This window comes from Suricata suricatta, chromosome 6 (genome assembly GCF_006229205.1).
Source record: "Suricata suricatta isolate VVHF042 chromosome 6, meerkat_22Aug2017_6uvM2_HiC, whole genome shotgun sequence".
Lineage (NCBI taxonomy): Eukaryota > Metazoa > Chordata > Mammalia > Carnivora > Herpestidae > Suricata > Suricata suricatta.
In genome coordinates, this window is record NC_043705.1 from 37,719,248 (window position 1) to 37,732,844 (window position 13,597).

Here is a 13,597-nt window from a genome sequence, read left to right on the forward strand (position 1 = left end):
GAGAGGGAGAGGGAGAGGGAGAGGGAGAGGGAGAGGGAGAGGGAATCTTAGGCAAGGTCCATATTCAGTGGGGAGCCCAATGCGGAGCTCAATCTCATGACCCTGGGATCATGACCTGAGCTGAAATCAAGAGACCAATGCTCAAAAGACTGAGCCACACAGGCGTGCCCGAGATCCCATCTTGTAGCCCTAACACCTAGCACCATTTTATCAAGTATAAAGTACGTGCTCAATACATTTTTTAACCTAAAACAGAATCTAATGTCTTGATGACAGATTTCCATGTAGTTATCCCAGGAAATGTAAAATTCTTACTTTTCATATTTTAAATGTCACAAACAAATCTACCTCCTCTGCCTGCCCTAACACCCACCCCACCAAAGTACCAAGAGGGTATCCCGTTAATGGCTTCCCAAGAAGTACACCATAACTAATTTGTGTTTTGAGTTGTAAGAAATGCCTAAAATAAAACTAAGGGTTATGTCATCTTTGTGTATGTCTTAGCTAAGTCTGTGCCAGTAAGCCACATGAGGTAAGTTATCTGCTTTTATCATCTTACCTCTGATGTGTTTTCCCCTTACAGTGGTTACAAATTCTGACTTTATCATCACAGGTCAGGAGAATTAGGAAGTCTAATCCAACACCCCTGTTCTTTTCACCCTTCTGTAAGAAACTGTGGGCAGTGTCAATGTGTGTTAGCTTAAACATGCAGTGTCTCTCTAAAAATTAAAATTAGGTAATTAGAGGCGCCTGGGTGGCTCAGTCAGTTAAGGATCCGACTTCGGCTCAGGTCATGATCTCATAGTTTGTGGGGTCGAGCCTCGCGTCGGGCTCTGTGCCGACAGCTCAAAGCCTAGAGCCTGCTTCTGATTCTGTGTCTCCCTCTCTCTCTGCCCCTCTCCCACTCATGCTCTTTTTCTGTCTTAATAATAAATAATATACTTTTAAAAAATAAAAAAATAAATAAAATTAGATAATTAAAAGAATCACATGAAGAAAGATTTCAATAATCTCTGAATAAAGAGCCAAGACAACATCAAAATCAGGTTTGTTTTACTAGTCACAAATTCAACTCATATCCTAACCTCTCAATAAAAATATTTATTTTCTGATTGAATAAAAATAGTGCATGTTGTTCACATTTACCTGCAAGGAAACTCAAGTGTTACACTACCCCATCTATGAGATTTATCATTACATTTTAATCTGGAAAAAGTACTTATTAATATATCTATGAAACTCTTTTTCATATTTCAAAGCTTGCAACGTGAAATTCAACCATCCTAGGGTGAAGGTACAAAGCATCAGGATTAAGTAAACAGCTGATGATGAATTCATGTGATTTTGTAACTTTTAACATTTAATGCACAGCACTGGTTGATTTATCAAAACCTAAGAATTTCTTTCATCTTAATATATCCACTGCCTCCTACATTCTAACTCAAAAACTGAAAAGAAAATCCAAGGACAATCTGAATAAGTGCCCCAAAGCTGATATATTTATTTATATTTAGTTCTCTATATTACCATTTAATAAAGGGTGCAGCATGTGGCATGACTATTATTAGCTTGGGAGGGGGAGTTGGTTTTAAAATACATCATAATATACATATATTTACCAATAAAGAGTGGTAGGAAGTCACTGAAAGTAAAGAAGGCATCTTATCTTTTCAAGTCTGCACCTTAACCAAAATAAAGTCAGACATCAAGGCAACTAATTCTGCATTCGTAAAAGAGAGCCAGGGACCAAGTTTAATCTCAAAGGAGAAAAAAATCTTTTCCTACTATTCCACACTAAAAATTATATGGAATGTATAAATGCAACACAGGCTAAATCAAAAGTATGTGTAAGAATGTATATAGTTATTTAACTAGGTTATCATATTGTGGGACTTCATTTTTTATTTCTGAACAAAGTAAAAGTTTCCTTAGCCTTAAATGCCCCAGACTGCCTTTATAAATTAACTGACAAACAAAACCTCTCAAAAGGTACCAGTTTTTACTGAAATTAAGTCTACTAAAACACTGCCTGCATACCCTAAATCTGCCTGCCTCCGATCATGCTGCTCCTGGACCTGAATACGTTCCCCACCCTCATTCGACACACTCAAACTTTTCCCTCCAGGTTGCCTCCTCTACTAGAAGTGGTATGACTACCCTCTGATTTCACGGAGTGTTTTATCTTTACACCTTCAAGTGTGTATCCACTCTATCACACGTATAATCTCCAAACATGTCGCAGCTCCGGTGCAGTGAGCGCTATGAGAGCACCTGCACACCTTGACAGCTCTTACAGGGACTAGGACTAATCCATAGCTGAATTTGGTTACTTCAGAGATACGCTGAAACTGTGATTCTCAGATTAGGAGCCACAGCCCCAGTGGGGAAGGTTTTAGAAATGCAAATTCTTGGGCTCCATGTGATTCCAATGTGACTAAACTGTAAGAAACACTGGGGCATCAGGCACCTGGGTGGCTCAGTCCGTTAAGCGTCCCACTTTGGCTCAAGTCATGATCTCACAGTTCATGGGTTTAAGCCCCATATTGGGTTCTGTGCTGACAGCTTGGAGCCTGGCACCTGCTTTGGATTCTGTGTCTCCCTCTCTCTCTGCCCCTCCCCTGCTTGAACTCTCTCAAAAATAAATGTTTAAAAGAATACAAAAAAAAAACAAAAAAAACACTGGGGCAAAAAGAGCAAGGGAGTGAGTTAACAGTCACAGCTACAACAGAAAGTGTCACATACTAACATTCAGAACAGAGGAGGCAGAAGGAAGAGGTGCTGGCCTTGAAGTCACTTTTCTTTTAAATCCTCTAATAACTAATGTCCTTTCAGAGAGTGAAGGATCTTTTAAAATCATCCCCTCTTTCAGGGAGCCTGGGTGGTTCAGTTGATGAAGTGTCTGACTCTTGGTCTCTGTTCAGGTCATGATCTTACGGTTTGCCAAGTTCGAGCCCTGCAGGCTCTGTGCTGTCAGTATGGAGCCTGCTTAGGATTCTCTGTCTCTTCCTCTTTCTCTGGCTCTTCCCTGTTTGTACTTTCTCTCTCTCAAAATAAATAAATAAACTTAAAAAAATTTTTTTAAATCATCCTCTCTTTTATTCTATATGTTGCTTTTTCCATGTAAATATAAGACAAAAACAAAGGCTGTCTCCTAGCTTACTAATATACACACAGGAGAAGTATAAATAAACCTGAATAAATCTTTCTGAAAAATAAAGTATCCCATAATGTCTACAATTAGACCAAACAGAAGAAGCCATTCTCTAAGAATACAAAAGCAGGTTTTACCAGGTACTTAATACCACAGCTAATCAGTGGAGTTTTAATGGGTTTTCACTATTACAGAAGGCACTCCCTCAAAATTTACCTTTATTTACCCACATGGGGGTTGCTTTAAAAAAAGACAAAAGGAAAATTATGTCTCACATCTAACCAAACATAAGTAAACATCTATGTAATACAAAGTGGCCATAATCCTAAAGAAATAACTTGGTACTAAATATCTATATAAGTCAAAGACCAGTGGCTCAGAAATGATCAGGAACATTGAGTCTATGCTTAAGCATTTGTCATTTTAAATAAAAGCCCAAAGTGACACCTGGGTGGCACAGGCAGTTCTGAACATCAGACTTTGCCTCAGGTTATAATCTCACGGTTCTTGGGTTCTAGCCACCTATCAAGTTCTCTGCTGTCAGCACAAAGCCTGCTTTGGTTCCTCTGTCTTCCTCTATCTCTGCCCCTCCCGAGCTCATGCTCTCCCTTTCTCAAAAATAAGCATTAAAAAATATATTTTTAATAAATAAAGCTGGAAAAAGAAGTGAATCTCTTAAAGACAATGGTTTCTATACTGTACTATCACAAATAGAGCAGCTGTTAGCAAGCTCTCTTGCTCAACTAAGAGCCCAGCTGTTAAAACCAGAAATAGATATAACGCCAATTAACTGATGCTCTAATGAAAACCCACTGTGCTTATTTCTTAGCACACTTTCTTAAGGCACTGACAAAGACATTTTGCAAAGACCTCAACAGCCCAATTGCCAGACCAGAACAGCCTTGACAGCAATAAAATGACCACATCTCACTCGTCCTCTTCCCTGCCCATGATCATGGACTGATACATACTGACCCCCACCCACAATCACCCACTCCCTGCCTGCTCTCTTGCACGTAGCCTCCCAACCTCTCTCTGTAACTTTGAAGGTGTCCGTGGAGAGGTCAGTGTTGGCAAACCCAGCCAGGAGCTGTTCAGCCACCACCCTGGGATTCCTGGCACAGAAGAATTGGCCCCGGTAGCACCAGGGCTCACCCACCCATCCCGAGTTAGTGGCAGTGATAGATCATTCAGTAGTAACAAAGCTGGTTGTACACAACCTTAAATTCACCTTGCCTTACATCCTGAGATAACAAATGTCATGTGAGCTTGTAGTCCCATTAACCATGGGATATACAGCACTGGTTCACAAAGTGTGGTCCTGAGACCAAGCACAGAAGCAGCAGCATCTGGGAGTGTGTTTTAGAAACACCACTTCTCAGCTTCCAACTCCACTTCCCGAATTAAACACCTGACAATGAAACCTGTAAGTCTGTACTTTAACAAGTCCTCCAGGTGATTCTAATGAATCAGTGACACTTAAGAGCCATTGGTCTAAAGGTTCTCTTTGAGAGCATCTCCCTAGGATCCTCTAAAGACAATCTTTACCTGGGCAGAGTGCTAAAGGTCTAGGAATTTCTTTTCACAGACTGAAAGTAATGCTATTCTCTTTGGCATAAGCAATGGCAGTTCAATGTCCTACAGTTACAAGTACAGTCTTAATTTATGGTAAATCCCTAGGTGTTAATTTTAAATTCATATTTGAATTTAAATGTTACATCTTAAAATTAAATGAAGAGAAGCTCTCTGGATATCATAAGTACTGCACTGTAGTCCTTTTATGTTCTCACTTTTATGTTTAGGACCCAGGGCCACAAATGAAACCTCGTAAAAGTCCATCAGTAACATGAGAGCACAAGACAGTGCACACAGACCAGAAGGGCGGAGGGAGCAGAAGTGAACAGAAGAAAGTAAGAGAACAAATGGGGAGAAAAAAATCAAGACCAAAAGCCAAAATTGTAGCAGAGTACTTGCACCCCCAGATGTAACTCTGACTCATTTATCGTCAACAAAAATGACTCATTTCGGGTGCTTATGTTCCTTTCTCTCCAAAATCAAGCATTATAATCTTATAATTAAAATAAAAGTACAGGGGGCAGGCTATGGAGAAAAATATACTAAAGGAGATTACACACTAATCCTAATTAATATATTACAGATGGTGTCTAGACTGAAATGTTTTTGCATTTTTGGCATCCTGACTTGTAAAATTCAACAAAAGCAATAGGAAAGCCTGAATCCAACCAAATTATGCTCCACAATAGAATAGCAAAGCAAAGCCACAGTTATGTACCAATGTTACAAAGCTCTGAAACCGCGGCAACAACTAAAGTATGCTGGAAACACTAATGGAAATCACATTTTTCTCAGAAGACATGTAATTTTCTTAAAATTTCATTTCTTGGTTTGATTTTCCTTATTTCAGAACCCGAAAGCTTACCAACAGATCTTCTCACTGAAAATGTGGGTTGCTGAAGACACTTTAAAGGGCAAAGGGTTAAAAAGCCTCCATGAACTTGTCATAAGAGTATAAGGTACATGTTGGCCAATTTAGATACACTAGGAAGAAATATATAATAGGACATGTATGGACTAAAAACTTAATTACTCTTATACTATTTAAAATAAATTATATTATTTCATATTTTTTTGTCCAAAGTGCATATGTAAGAAATAAAAATCTCTCAATAAGATATATTGTGTTACAGGGGCGCCTGGGTGGCTCAGACAATTGAGAGTCTGGCTTTCAGCTCAGATCATGATACGAGGCTCGTGGGCTTGAGCCCCGTGTCAGGCTCTGTGCTTTCAGCTCGAAGCCTGGAGCATATGCTTTGGATTCAGTTTCCCTTACTCTCTGCCCCTCCCCCACTCGTGCTCAGTCTCTTTCTCAAAAATATTTTAAAAATTTTACAGAAAAGATATATTGTTACAAGAAAATTGTGAGTAAAGATTTATGTATGCAGCTGAACCAGAGAAACAATACATGTGTGAAGAGTCTATGTCCTTTAAGAATCATTTATAATGATATTTTCTGGAGTTTAGGTAAACCTTTATTACCCGGTGACTTTCTTAAATCCCTTGGCCAAGAGAAAACATTAGAGTGTTTCTATTTTCTGTTGGGTGATGCAGGAGAGATATTAGAGAGACAGGTATAGATAGTCCTCTGTATTTCCCTGTGTCTTCAAACTCTGACCAAAGGTCACTTAACCTCCTAGTCATTGAATCTGAGACCTTTCCCTCGGCCACTGTAGTGCTTTCAGAGCAGAGAATGAGATCTCCATGTTCCACACCCGAAGAGCCCAGTGCTGGTGTTGTTAATTTCCTTACTCCTCAAAGCTACTTCTCCACCATTCTTCCTCTAGCCCTCATAAAAATGCTTGCTTATGTAAATTCAATCAACAATACCACTTTCTACTATCTATTTCTCAATTGCCTACTGCATTAGTCACTTCTCCCTCCTTCATTAAGACTTTATACCCCTATATCAGTCCTCCTATGATAATCTCAAAGCTTGCTGTTCAATAGCCTCTCTATTCTCTGGCCTCAGTATCAACAAGGTGGTCCTCTTCCACAGCCATCACTTGTTTAATATAAGAGTCCTCCGTGCTAGACTAAGCTCCCTGAAGATGAGAACCAGAGCTGTCTAGTTCACTGCTGAATCCTCTGCACATAGCACAGTGTATACTCTTAGTTGAATAAGATATTTTTTCATCCCCACTAAATATAAAAATTAGGAGCTATAAGGCCTGTGTAGCTCATAAGAGAACAGGGATAATAAAATGTCTAAGAATCATGCATGAGAAACAGTCAAAGGGTGTTTTACCCAGAAAATGTATTTGTTGGATGATGAATAACTAAGGTAAAGTGACAGCTACTTTAAAATTAAAACGTGAGCCATATAGAAAAGATAAAGCTGACAATGCTGAGACCTGAGATGGGAACTGGCTTGCCTACTAATTACAGACTTTATGTTACTGGGCCTCTGTTTGTTCATCTGTTCATTAAAAAGGGGACCGTTTGGGTTCCAAACATTCTATTTCATTCATGCCTAATAGTGCTCCAGGGGTAGAAAGGAGCCCACCAAGAGTATTATAAGAAGGCAACCTGAAGACCAAAAGCCGTCAAGATATGAAGGTGCCTTATAAAAAATATTCTCTAAGAATACTAAGAGACTGAGCAGAACTTAATACACAACTGGACTTCATCAAAAGTCAGCAAACTATATCCCCTGGAGCAGCCACTGTTTCTGTTAATAAACTTTTATTAGAATATAAGCATGGCCATTAGTTCAAGGATTGTCTGTGGTAGGCTTTTCCTGTACAAAAGCACAGCTGGACAGCTGTCAAATTAATCAAATGGCCCACAAAACCTAAAACATTTACTGTCTGATGCCTTAAGAAAAAGTTTGTTGGTTCTGAATTATATGACATACAAAGTTCATTCTACATTATTCATTAGAGATGCAAAAACCTGCATTAAAATGCTCTTAAAGAGAAAGTAGCGCTAAAATGGGGGGAAAGGAATAAGTAAAGAAAATAGGTTAAAATATGGTCTCACTTCACCTTCAGTGATTACACTAGTTCTCGCCTTAAGCCAGGGGATGGCTCATCTTCCAGGCTCTGGAATCTTCTTTGACAAGAAAACACAAGATAACACAAACATTAAAGATTTCACACGCACCTGCCCTCCTTCACTTTCTGTGCATTCCCTCGACATATGTAGTTTTCAATATAACCGGCACTGCAGTTGATTTTTGACCAATCTGGGTCACAAACATCCAAGAAGTGAGGCCGCAGTCTGCCTATTGAATACTTGGCAATGTCAGTCAGGGACTGGCTAGCAGCTGCACCAAATAAAAATGTTCCAATGGCTTTGTAAATAGTGGCTATGTAGTTATTCCTGATAAAGGAATTCGAATGCAAGAGGTTATAGTAAACAGACAGGGCTTCTCCAATAATCATCTGAAAAAGAAACAGAAAAACAATATGTTAAAGCAGAAACCAGGCACTTTAAGCAAAATAAAAAATAGAAAAGAAAATGATAAATCACAATAAAATCTTTATTTTAAAAACACCTTTTTTTTCTCATTTGCAAATGGAGAGTCAGTAAGGATAGCTAATTCTAAACCATAAAAAAGGTGCTCAATGAATTGCACATACTGTTTAAAAAGCAATGGCAAAAACAATTTCAAAGTGGACCTGAAACAATACAACCTTTTCTTGTATTCAAATACAGTGGGTTTTAATAAGCAGACAATGATGTATCATGGAGGACAAAAACCATGGTTTGTTAAAAGAAGACAAACTTCCTGAATTAGAATGTCCCTTATATAGTACTTTTTTATCTGGCAGTCTTCATTTTTATCAAACATACCTCTGAGTCAAACACATCCATCATATTTTCAAAAGTAACATAGTTTCAGGGAGTAAACTAATGTAAAAGAAGAGATCTAACACGGAGGCCAAAGGGCACAGAGGACAGAGAAGTGCTGACACAGCCTCCCAGCCCCCTCTCTGCAGACTCTCGGCCTGGCTTTCTTAACAAGTCTCATTAACTGACCAAACGTACATTTGATGTGGTCTCCTTGTCCAAGAAAACATTTCAATCGACTCTTTCCTCTTTATTTTTCACTGACTTTATTTTTCACTAAAAGTAGAGACAATGAAGCCCCCCCGACCCCGATTCCAGTAGAGCACATGTCAGTGCATGCCACTGTAGTAGTGAGTTTAAAGGCATAAAACGACTTCCAAATATTTGACAACCTCACAGACCAAAACTCTGAGAAGTCCAAATTTGACTGAAAGTCAAAATTATTTTAAAAAAACTTGTATTTGCTGATAAAACAATCCACAATCTAGCCAGTTGAGACCAAAATAAACAAATAACAAGAGTCAGCCTGCTTATATTGGGGGAAGTGGGAAGATACAAGTCACAAAGTTGTGCTTAAGATACAAACTAGTTTTGTGGCTTGGCTTAAATTTTCATTAACAATTTTACAGAAAATTCAAACACTTCCATTTAGTGGAGATAATTTCCAATTATCTTCAGGGTCAGCCTGATCCTAGGTAAAATAAATGGTTGTCTTCTGAAAGAGATTTCTTCATCTGGCTCCATGGCTCCTAGAATTCCACGATTAGAATGTTAAAACTCTTGACAACTAGACTATGAATTCTATAAAAGCAAACATGAAGTTTTAGTCATTGAATAGAAAGCTAGTATCAGCACAGTGGCCTACAACAGAGCAGGTGGTTAATAAATTTTAATTAAAAGTGATGCCTCTTGGGACCTTTCACAAATGACTTAATCAGATCCTTTTCTCAGGAGAGAAAAACCATATGCACTTCCAGGGACACCACACCTCTCCATTTTGCTTAGGGCTCTCCCCCAGTACCTCTAGTGGCCCTGTATACACTGTCTCTTCTGACTGTTAAGGTATTCCAGCAACTGTTTTGATAAATCACAGCAAGAAAAGATTTCTCTCATGTTTCATTATGGATTTGTTCTTTGATAATTTAAAATATATACCAAGTTTATTAATCAACCACAATCTGAGCAGCTGAAATATTCACACCTCAGCTGTCAACTGTTCATCTTGCATAAGCATTCAACTGTTTTCCAACCCCATCTTTGGGTGTCTTCCTAGGAATGATGATCATTTTTTCGGGCCACCCAAACCCTGGTCTTGACACTGATGACAGCAAGTCAGCTCACTAGGAGAATTCAAAGTATTGGGCACAGATGACAAACTGATTCACAGAAGCAGTGTAAGCTGAAATTTAACTTTAAATGGTGGGGCAGGGTGGAGGGACGCTAAAGCTGACAAATGCTACGTCAGTGTACATCATTTTTTATTATGCCCTCCATCCTGAGAGAAATCGATAATAGAAGAGTTCTAAAATTATTTTCCAAATTAAATGTTGGGATGTATCTGTGCATTTCATTACACAAGACAAAATGAAAATATGGCTAATACGTTATCCTGCCCTTTGAGCCATTTATGCTTAGCCTCTGGTAAAGTCTACACTTAAGTTAACTACAGTCTTACTTTAGAGCTGGAATCACTTGTTACACATTATTTAAACTCCAAAGATATGATAATTAAAAAACTCAAGATAAAGTTTAGGGGACTAAAACAAAATACTCTGAAATATCAAAGCTAATAATTACCTAAATCCATGTAATTCAATCATTTAAAAATAACCTTGTACCACACTATTTTCTCACCATCTCCTTAAAAATCCATCAATCAAAAGGATTTACACATCTCTACACTGTCCCTGTCTTCCACTCAGGGCCCATCTTCTCAAAGTGTAATCTAAAATCTTCCCAAAGTGTAATCCACTAGTGCACTTCTACGCCTTCCTAAATATCTCTACCTTCATTTTCTGTTCTTCAACTGAATCTTTTTCCAAAGTCAAAATGGGTCTCATCGGATTGTACAGGTATGAAATCTGAATCACAGTCCCATTTTTTTTTTAAAGAACGGATTGATTTTCTAGTAAATAAAATTAAATGTTTACATGTTTAACCAAGTGCTGCCTGAAGGAAGTGGAGTTAATGAACAAAGTGAATTTTTTTTATTAGTACATACACCACTGCCCTGTGCAGTATTTGTTGATATGGTTGATATGAAAATAGGACTTTGATAGCACCTTTGAACAGTATGGGTTTTTTTTTAAGAAATCTACATTCAATTTATTTGTTTCATTAAACCTAAAGGTAACTGTCTCATACCTGATGACGAAAGAGTCAACACTTCCAAATTAATGAAATATAAATAACAAATCCTTGATAACTAAGTGCTGTGTCAGGCCCCACCCTCAATGGGCAGGCCACACCCCCACACTGGCTGCCCACAGGCCTTTGGTCTGTAATGGGTTTCTGTAGTTCTGCTGGTTCAGCATCCCTTTTAGTGAGATACAAAGTCAAGGAGAATTGAAAGACAAATACTTCTGCAGCAACATTAGAATACCCCAAGGGAGAATCCTGCAAGAACTCAGCTACTAAATTGACCCTTAACAGCACAGGTTTGAACTTGGCAGGTGCACTTACACATGGCTTTTTTTTTTTTTTTGATAAATACAATATGGTACTGTGAATGTATTCTCTCTTCTTTAGGATCTTCTTACTTTTTCTTTTTTCTAGCTTACTTTATTGTAAGAATATGGTATGTAACATATGTAACATACAAAATGTGTGTTAACTTACTATTTAGGTTATGAGTAAGGCTTCCAGGTAACAATAGGCTATTACTAGTTAAGTTTTGGGAACATCAAAAACTATAACATGGATTTATGACCACACTGGGGGTCAGTGCTCTTAACCCCCACCTTGTTCAAGGGTCAATTGTATTTGCAACTAAGTATCCTACTAAAAATTTTATAATCAAAGAGTATCTCAGAAACATACATACTTAAAAAAAAAAAAAACCTCCTCTTACTGCCTCCTTAAAGGAACAATCCTAAGCCAGGCTTTCTTTTTATTAGTAGTAGGAATTCAGTGTGAAGATGTGTCTAGACCAAAGGGATCTGCTGATTTCTTAAAACTTCACCATACTACAGGAAAGCCAACCAGCATTACTGTGCAATTTCATCAGAGCACTTAGGACATGCCAGGTTCCACCATGCCCAGCTCCATGGCAGGCAGCAAGGGTACCAAGCAAAACAAGGCACCATCTCTGCCTTCTAGGAACTCACAGTCTCATGGAACAAACTTGTTTATGACAGAGGTTTTCTTTTATTAATTATGTACCACAAATTATGAGTTGATTAATTCTCAATGGTAATAAGGAGCTGTGATCTTTCTTGAATAAAACATTAAATTTCTAGGGGCATTTAGGTGGCTCAGTTAAACATCTGACTCTTAGCTTCGACTCAGGTCATGATCTCATGGGGTTCGCAAGATTGAGCCCTGTCAGGCTCTGCACTGACAGCATGGAGCCTGCTTGAGATTCTCCTTCTCTCTGCCCCTCCCCCGCTACTGCTCCCTGTGTGTCTGTCTGTCTGTCTGTCTCTCTCTCTCTCTCTCAAAATAAACTTAAAAAAATACATTAAACTTCTAAATTAAGAGGTTTTTTCCTCAATAAACTCCAAAACAGACAAGACATATATGTCAATCTTGTTTGCCTATCTCGTGGATGGGACCATTATTTTGTCCTTAAAACCATATAAATCTTCTTTCTAACATTACAAGTTATGGAGCATAAACCTATTTAATCTAAGTCAAAGATTCTGTAGGTCAAGAAATTTTAAAATAATCTAGTCCAATGACGAAGTCTTCTCCCTGGAGCATATTCTCCAAGCATTCACACCTGAAATCCTAAAAACAATAATTACTAGTATTACTATTATTATAATAGTAATACTTTATACTAGTATTATAAGAGTAATACTATTATTACTATTATGTTTCAGTACCAGTATTATGTTCACTGCTAATCATATATAGAACTTTGGTTTTTCTCTCTAGCTTCTGCCGTTATTTAAAAAGTCTTTAAAGTCACATGGGTTAGAATGGAGCCTTAGATTAGTTATTGTTTTTTAGAACTCAGCAACTAGAAAGTAGGTACATACACATTGATTCCACAGATTATAAAATACCCTAGGTATAAAGTATGCTAAAAACATATGGCTTTTGCATGCATCTATTTCATGATTACTGCATCAACAGCAAATTAGAGCCCCACATGTCACAGGGACTCCAAAAAAGATTAGCATAAAAGCTACACATTTTCAGTGAGGTTCTTCTAATTATACATTGTTATTCCTTTGGTCCTACTTAAAAACAACTGAGATTTTCTTGATCAAGTAACACCTTCAATTAAAGGTTCAAAAAAACACACACTGTTTTGGACATGTATGCACTCAATCATTAACAGATTAACACAAAATTAAGCCAACTGCCCAAAAGTGATATACTTGGAAAAGTGGATTTGACTTACAACAATAATACTGAATGGAATGATTATTCCACCTAATAACGCATAAGGTATGGTGTCTTCTTTGTAAGGGTACTTGATGGACTCATCAGTACAGAATATTCCTCGTTGGAAGGGGGTATGCCTTGAAGTAAGAATTGCAAAAGGCAATCCAGCTAGCAAAAGGAATAAACGAAAATATCATTAAAATAGAAATATGAAAATTAATGGCAATAATTATCCCAGAGACTGTTTAAAAATGCATTTGCCATGAAAATAAATAAGAGCACACGTAAAAAGGAAATGCAGCAATGCATGCAACAGAAGTTTAAAAGATTACAGTTTAGATTAAGAAGGTAGAAAGAACAACGGTACTTAACCAATTTAACCAAGAATATCTTCTTCCCTTTCTTCTTGCCCAAATACACTAAATGGATTTTAGAGAAGACAAAAAAATCCCTTCTCACCTCTTATTTGCTGTTCACTCACAGGGCTTTCAAAACTATTCCCAAACCAATCTGTCACACACC

The 13,597-nt window shown here is 37.9% G+C and overlaps 1 protein-coding gene across 2 annotated transcripts in view; it reads right to left on the bottom strand.

Moving 5' to 3' along the window:
- Nucleotides 1–13,597, bottom strand: part of PLPP1 (phospholipid phosphatase 1) — an 81,558-nt gene that overhangs the window by 19,650 nt on the left and 48,311 nt on the right. The window contains exons 2-3 of one of the 2 annotated variants that reach the window (XM_029942246.1): nt 13,092–13,243; nt 7,832–8,112 (exon numbers count right to left, since the gene is read on the bottom strand). In XM_029942246.1, coding sequence (XP_029798106.1) covers nt 7,832–8,112; nt 13,092–13,243 — 433 coding nt within the window. The remainder of the gene's footprint in view (nt 1–7,831; nt 8,113–13,091; nt 13,244–13,597) is intronic. The other variant, XM_029942245.1, reaches the window with a different exon arrangement.